We start from the raw sequence: 8133 nt of genomic DNA on the forward strand, positions 1-8133 counted from the left end.
AGCCAAGCTTTCCAGTTGTCCAATTCTTGTCATTCCCACAATTGAACCTATGATGACGCAGTGGTGTTTGTTTGGTTCTTTGTTAGTGTGATGTAGTAATACCACCAAAAAAAAAAAAAAAAAAAAAACACTCAGCTGCTGGTTAAGATGCTGCATTCAAAATGTTTCGTACAGTTAGTAAGAGTACAGAAGTATTATCATCATAACATACTTTAAAAACTATCAGGTAAAAATCATCTTTATTCAGAAAAGGTAAAACATTTTAAATGAAAGGAAAGCTACATTCAACTCCAAACTAATATTTTCTTAACATTATTTTATTATTGCAAACTTAAATATTCATTTACGTTCAGCTGAATGCGTCCCTGTCACAAATGATTGCATGTCCAGCTGAATTGCTGTGCCCCACGGTAGAGCTCAAGCAGTTGAGTGGAAATAATTTAATGAGGGTGCATCAAATTAACACACATAAAAAAAAAAAAAAAAAAATATATATATATATATATATATATATATATATATATATATATATATATATATATATATATATATATACATATGGGGTTTTTTTGTTTTGTTTTTTTTTCAGCCTTGTATGATGTATTGGCCATACATCATACAAGGCCCTGATGACATGACCTCAGAGACCTGGTGGGGATGCATGTTAAATTCTGGAAAATTGTAACTTGCCTGACAAGTTACAATTTTCCAAAATAAAATAAAAAAACAAAAAAAACAATGTCCTTTTGCATCATTAGTTGTGGAAAGCTTTCTTTTCTTTAATATTATTTTCAGATTTCAGTCACAGATTTGATAGGTTTAAGCAACAAAAGTACTTTTATTATGTCTTGCAGAACATCATTGATTGGTTCAAGGTGAAGCCTTTCAATAGTTCTAACAAACTTTAGATAACCGAGTCTGGAAGAAAGCATTAAATACATTAAAGGCTTCTGAGACTGGGAGTTGATCTCCAAGTACAGCTGAGTATAAAAGGATACCCTGTCACATATCTAACTCTAACAAAATGCTTTATTTTATATATTCTATATACACTTGATGGACACTTCATTAGGTACACCTTGCTACTACTGGGAATCTCCTTTTGCATTCAGATCTGCATTAATTCTTCATGGCATAGACTGAACAAGGTGCTGGAAACACTCCTCAGAGATTTTGGTCCATATTGACATGATAGCATCACACAGTTGCTGCAGATTTATTGGCTGATGCACATTCATGATGTGAATGTCCTGTTCCACCACATCCCAAAAGTGCTCTGTTGGATTGAGATTTGGTGACTGGGTACAGTAAACTCACTGTTATGTTCAAAAAACCAGTTTGAAAGTATTTGAGCTTCATCTTGTTGCTGACCATCTCAGAGGATGGTCAGATAGGCTGCCTGTTTAAACAATGCTCAGTTGGTACAAAGGGGCTCAAAGTGTACCAAGAAAATATCCCCCACACCATTACACCACCAGCCTGAACCACTGATACAAGGCAGTGCGGATCCATGCTTTCATGCTGTTCACACTAAATTCTGACACTACCAAACGAAGGTTGCAGCAAAAATCAAGACTCTTCAGACTACAGTAGGCAACATTTTTCCAGTCGTCTCTCATGCAATTTTCATGAGCCATTGTGAACTGTAGCCTCATTTTCCTGACTTAGCTGACAGGAGTGGCACCTAGTATAGTCTTCTGCTGCTGTAGCCCAGAAATGTTGTGCATTATACTGGGAAAATCGCAGTAGAGCAGCAGTTCTTGAAATGCCTGGTCCAGTCAGTCTGGTCCCTTCCTTCCCCATTCTGATACTTGGTTTTAACTTCAGCAGGTCAACTTGTCTGCATGTCTAAATGTTCTGAGTTGCTATCATGTGATTGGCTGATTAGATAGATGCATTAACGAGCAGTTAAAGAGGTGTATTTAACAAAATGGTGTGTAAAAGTAAGTGTAATCTGGATCATATTTAGCTGTAGACTGATTAAACCTAATGGTATAACTAAAAACATATTTTAGACATAAGACCTATATGAGGTTGAACATCCCTTGAAGAGTGTATCGGAGTTCAGCCTGGGACAACTCCTGGCTCAATTTAACCCCTGCTGACACTTACTGTGCTGGAGTGTCAACTACGTACTCACAAGTGCTGCATTAATGCCTGTATTGTTATGCAGCAGTATCTGATTTCTATGTAAGAGCGTGTTTGTAATTCAGCCTGTTTTGAGTTCATTATGCATACATTTGTAAGATTAAACCTGCAAGATGGTGCAAAGAGCCTCTGGGCGTTTTCCCTGGTAGGAGCTTATTCCACATCTCATGTAGTTCTGTTACCTATTTTGCTATGCAGCCTGCTACTGCTGGACGCTGAACAACTCCGGCAGCTCCTGGAGCAGCTGGAGGTAAGGTGAACTCAGTCATTAATTCACTTCATATTTCACACACATTCTAGCTCTTCTTTTCCCTCATGTTGCCCCCTCTATCCATCCATGACAACCACTGCTGACTAAAGAAAAGAGCATCCATCTTTCATAGTTTTTACTCTGTGTACTGGTCCATGGCTGTGGTAGAAGAGGCTATAAGGACATATGGATATGTAGCCTTTAGAAGCACTGACTCCCCTGCTTCCCCTCCTCTTCCAGGCCCAATGTCCTTGCCAGCAGGAAAAGTGGTGCACTGTTGCAGACAGATAGCATCTCATGTTGGCTGTTGTTATAGATTTCAGCTTGCTCTCTCTGTCTCTCTGCACAGAAGCTGACCACAGTCTGACTAAACACACCATAAACCATTATGATCCATCAGTCACCAACCCGGGAGTATTTGTGCTTCCTATCCCTCTGAAAACTCATTTCTGGAACAAAAAGAGTGAAGTAAATCTTTGTTTCTCAATGCCCTCCTTTCTGTCTCCCCCTCTCCCACTACTGTCCCTCTCTCTTTACTCATCTGTTAAATGGAGTCTTGTTGGGAAATGAGCCAAAGCTATTCACCCAGCCACCAGGACTCCAGGAAAATGTGGCAACTATATTTATAGCTGCTGTCTGCCTCCCTGCACCAAATAAGGTGGAACAGTCAGCAAATGAATATTCCTTTTAAACTAGGATTAAGCACTTAAATGGTTGATGGTGGTGTGTACTTAGCATTTAGTTTACAAAGTGTCACTTTCCAAGAGTAATGAGTCATTTTACTGTGTTAATTAATCTGAATCCTTGCATATGCTACCAAGACAGGGACACAGAAGATGAGGAATAAATGGCAAGAACCTCCCAAAGATTTACATGGGGTCACAGATCCGACGACCTAATAGAGCTCTAGATTAAACATGGATTAGGATGGCTTTGGCATAGTGACCAGTAATCTTCTGAGAGAGGTCAAGAGAGCAGATGGATACACATAACACAGCTGGATAGCCTTTTCTGATATGATGATGGCATTAACTGACAAACAGAACAGATTATTTTATGCTTGTCTATGATCTTCAGCTGTGTGGCTATATGACATGCTGTACTGTATTTGTCCTTTAGAGTAGACCACATAGTTCATATTAATCGCAACTGATCACTACAACATCAGTCATTTTGTTACAGTGCAGTAACACTATAACACTTTGACAGGTATGACCCTCCAAAACTTTGTTGCAGAACAATTACACACACCTCACAGCAAAGGCAGCCGAACAATAACAAAAAGCCCAGAGCACTGACCCAGCCTCCAGACTTATCGCATTAAGCCTGATCCGTGGAGACCCCACTGCAAACTAAAGGCTCCGCTGGCATTTTTGTTCCTTTATCTCTACTCGAATAGCATTTATGTATGAATTTGCCTCTGTGGGGTTCAGCATTGACTTGAAAGAGAGTCTTTATAGCACTGAGCTCCTATAAATTCACCTAGGGACTCTTTTTTTTTGTAATTTCTTGATGTTATTTGATCTTATAGGACGGCATTTCCCACTAGGCTGCTCTGGGTGTTTTTAGCTCTTAACTGACATTTCAATGGCATCTGATGTAGCTGAAATGTTCCTACAGGAAAGTCATCGCCAGTGTTTTATCTATATATATATATATATATATATATATAGATAGATAGATAGATAGATAGATAGATAGATAGATAGATCAATCAGGATTCCCCTCAGCCCTTCAAATCCTCAACCCGTTTCTGTTGACTGACTGTGATCTCAATCGACTCACAGATAGCGGCGCTCCTTTCAGCGCCACATCGCGGGCAGCTGAGACTGTGTGTGCGTGGGAGGGACTAAGGGGAGAGCTCCCCTCAGTGCGGACGGCCGCCAAAGCACTGAGCAAGCTCAGAATACATTCAAAGCATATCTACCGATAAGGCTTTTTGTCTGCCTCCGTTGTGTGGTTTCATCCGCTGTGAAAGAGAGAAGTCGGAAGGGATGCTGAAGTAGCGCGGTGAGTTTATTTCTGTTTATTTGTGCAGCTTGAGGAGGATTTTTTGTTTTGTTCTGTTTGAGGGATTTTTTTTGGTTTTTTTTTTTAGTCAGGGATTAGAAAAAATGTGCATGGCTGGTCCAACCCTTATGCAGAGGAGCATCTCATATCTCACGCTGAATCCAAATAAAGTGTGCAGGACGATTCGCACACGTATTTAGGAAGTACTGCTTTTATTTAAGGTTGATGATGCTCTTATTGGAAGTATATTTACTATGGGTGTTAGTGGCTATGAATATATTTGCTCTGCAGGGATTAGTTGTAACCCAGTTTTACAAATGTGTTTATTCATCAGGCAGTATCCATTTTTAAAACAGAATTAAAATAGAGAGCTTAATCTCGGTTTGGACGTGAATTATTTACCTAATTGGATTAAGAGGCATTTGGCTAATCACAGGCATGTAAGCGCCTTTTAAGGTCTCCTCTTCAACCATCTTATCAACTTTAAAGTGGTCTTTTGTCAGCATTTTTCTATTGGAACTCCTGCATATGTGCATTTTGCAGTTTAATTTTACGCACAAGTTTTAGCGCATTCGTGGGGGAAAATTAATAATTTTACGCTTTACAATGACAGGAATCTAATTTATATGCACCATTAAACTTAGACGTGGTGTGTGTTCTTATTAGGGATGCTGTGGAGTGAAAACATCGTGGGAGGAAGGCTCAGAGTGAACCAGCGGGTGGTGAAACACGAATGGCTTCTTCAGAGCTGCTTCCCGCAGATGAGGGTGGAAAACAGCCCGACATTTCCGACGCCCTTGACCGCGTTTCTGCCAAGCTGCATGCCCGCAAGTCGAATGGATCAACAGGAGGAGTGATCACAGGGGAGGGCGCCTGTAACCCGGTCCGCAGCTGCCATGGCCGGTGTCTTTCAGCACCAAGGACGACGCCGCGCAAGGCGGGCGCAGAGATTAAACTTGGCCACCTCGGAGAGGAAAAAATTAGAGTTTGTTGCGACGAGGAATTAGAGACATCTTTCACCTATATTGATGAGAATGTTAACCTGCGACTGGCCAGCCCAGTGTCTAGCTGCAAAAGTACTCACAGACCCGTGCGCAACGGCGAGCCTTGCTCTGAGACTTTACCGGAGCTTTCTTTTATGTCCGAGGATGATCTCTCCTTCGGGGAGGGCTCCGGGAATTCCATAGACTACGGGTTTATCAGTGCAGTCACGTTCCTGGTTACCGGGATCTCATTGGTGATCATCTCCTACGCCGTGCCTAGGGATGTGGTGGTGGACCGCGATAGCGTGTCGGCGAGAGAGATGGAGAAGCTGGAGATGGAGAGCGCCCGGATAGGTGCCCACCTGGATCGCTGCGTCATAGCGGGACTCTGCCTGCTCACGCTGGGCGGCGTGGTGCTCTCCACGCTGCTGATGATCTCTATGTGGAAGGGAGAGATGTACAGGAGAAAGGTCATCGCTTATTCCAAGCGTTCAGCCAAACTGTACGGCTCGATCAACCTGAAAACTAGATCCAGTCCCAGCCACTCGTCTGGGCAGTTTTCCATAGAAGATGACATGGAGGAAACTGTGACCTAAACTGCTGCTATGCATAAAAAACAAAAAATGTTTAACTGGGAATTAATGCCATTCACACTCATTCTCTAACATACTGTATTTATACATTCAAACTGTAAGTCTGCAACATTTTTGTCTTAAACTGTAGCAATAGTTCAAGTCCCCAATAACATTTTCACGTGGCAAATAGAGTGGACAAGAAAAGCACCCAAAGCAAAGTGGGTAATCACCAGAAATGCTTTATGTGGTATTAAAAATCACTAAACCATAAAAAAAGGGAGCAGGGAGAACATCAAGAGCTTTGTGTCACAAACACTGGATTACCTTTTTACAATTTCTGAGAGCTTCCATTTATTATTAAGGCTATTCATATTTAATGCGAACAGCAAAGATTGCACACAGGCACACTTCAGGAAGTAGGGGAATGCTTGCGTCCCCAGGGCAGGAGAGTGGGAGTAAGAAGGGATGTATCGCTGTCCCTGTCTCCTGTGACGTGGGCGAATCAGCTCAGCAGACCACATGGTAATATCCAGTGACAGTCCCTCTCTGGTGGAGTGCTGAGGTAAGCCAGCAAGCCTGGCTTCATGCATCTAAGCCAAAGCTACACATTGGTTTGATAGTTATGACAAATTTGACTGCAGTTGACAGCCATGACATCCGCTCTGCACCTTCCTCTGCTCTCTGTTGATCCACTCTGCGCCTTTTTTTCAGCTACTTGCCTCACCTTCTCTCTGCCCCTTCCCCTCCTCCTGCAAACCTTCAGCATACTTAGACTTAGATGCCTGTGGGAGGGGTCCCGAAAGACCACAACCCAAGTGCCTGTTACATTTCAAGGCTGATCAGCCTCTTCTTGCCAGTCTCTTCCCAGCTTCTGCTACATGAGGATGGACTTAAGAACATCTAATCACAGATGAAAGCGCTGCCCTACTTCCAAAATGGAAAGCTGTCACTACTTCAAAGAGCTAATTACCTCTCTCACGTGATGTATCACTCTTTTTAAAAGGTTACATTTGATGTTAGAGCACTGATTTACTGAATAAAAAAAGAAAATGCAGGTGAGCACAAAGAGTTGAGGAAAAGAGGTTTATTGTGTGCAGACTTGCTAAAAATGTTAATGCTCTTGTGACCTGACAAGGTGAAGACCAGCTTCGGTTTCTCGGCTGAGGAGGAATTTCACTTTGGACTAGGCTAAGTCTGAGTTAAAGTAACCTTCTGTTTCTCCCCGATGATTATTAATTCAGGTTGAAGAGAAAAAAATAAAAAATGTCACACACACACAAAAAAAGTCATTTTTCTGTGTAGGTTACACCTTGAGGCTCATAAATCATGCATGAAGTGCTAATTCATATTTGCATATATTCTTACAAACAGCCAAATGTTGCATTCTGCAAGACGAGTTCAAATGATTCTTATGCAGTGTTACTGTTACCTTAGTTTCTTGTCCTTTCTTTTCCCGGGCCATGTGTCCCTATTTCAAGGCTTGCATTCAAAACGACATGAGTCACCCTGTATTAATGAGATGCGTAGGCTTATTACTTGACGGTAAACAGCTCGAGGCTGTTGCTGTGCTTTTGTTTAGTTGTATTGCTTCTATATACTGTCATAACATATACACGCATTCTGAATGACAGTCACTTCACAGGGAGATGAAGGAAAATGGTCTGTGATGAAAAGATTATTCAGAAGACATTTATGTATGAGCCCGGATTTTGTCAACAGTGGACTAATGCAAGTTTGTGTTACTAGAGCATTTCATTTCCCGTGTGTGCATCCCTGAAGAACAACCATTACATTTCAAAATGGCAATAAAGCACTAAATGAAGATATTTCCAGGAAAGGTAATAAAAATTAATGATCCAAATGAGGCAATATTGTCCTGTTCTCTTCATAGGAGCTGTAAATCTCAGTCATATTTCAATAAAAAGGGCTTTCCTAGTTTCATTGGCTGTGGAGATGAGGTGCAACAGCCAAGTTTGGTTGCTGGATGCTCATTCCTCCCTGCTTCCTCTTTCTGTCTCACTCCTTAGTAATGTTACATAAAATTAAACAAGTTCATCACTTAAAAATCAGCGAACATCAACCAAGCCACTGCTAAAAACTGTGAATGAGAATACTGAGCAACTAGATCAAAAACGGGAAATATAATGACTGCATTGCCTTCAGTTTA

At 41.4% G+C, this 8133-nt stretch overlaps 1 protein-coding gene across 1 annotated transcript; it reads left to right on the forward strand.

Moving 5' to 3' along the window:
- Window positions 1–4286: 4286 nt before the first annotated feature.
- tmem74 (transmembrane protein 74) lies at window positions 4287–7800 on the forward strand. The gene is made up of 2 exons (XM_030750026.1): window positions 4287–4408; window positions 5075–7800. The coding sequence occupies exon 2, from the start codon at window positions 5142–5144 to the stop codon at window positions 5985–5987; it is 846 nt and encodes a 281-aa protein (XP_030605886.1). The 5' UTR covers window positions 4287–4408; window positions 5075–5141; the 3' UTR covers window positions 5988–7800.
- Window positions 7801–8133: the final 333 nt, after the last annotated feature.

The sequence above is a fragment of the Archocentrus centrarchus genome, chromosome 16 (assembly GCF_007364275.1).
Source record: "Archocentrus centrarchus isolate MPI-CPG fArcCen1 chromosome 16, fArcCen1, whole genome shotgun sequence".
Taxonomy (NCBI): domain Eukaryota; kingdom Metazoa; phylum Chordata; class Actinopteri; order Cichliformes; family Cichlidae; genus Archocentrus; species Archocentrus centrarchus.

Bases quoted from the DNA above. Each gene is read 5' to 3' on its own strand.
- tmem74 (XM_030750026.1), top strand. From the start codon at position 5,142: ATGGCTTCTTCAGAGCTGCTTCCCGCAGATGAGGGTGGAAAACAGCCC.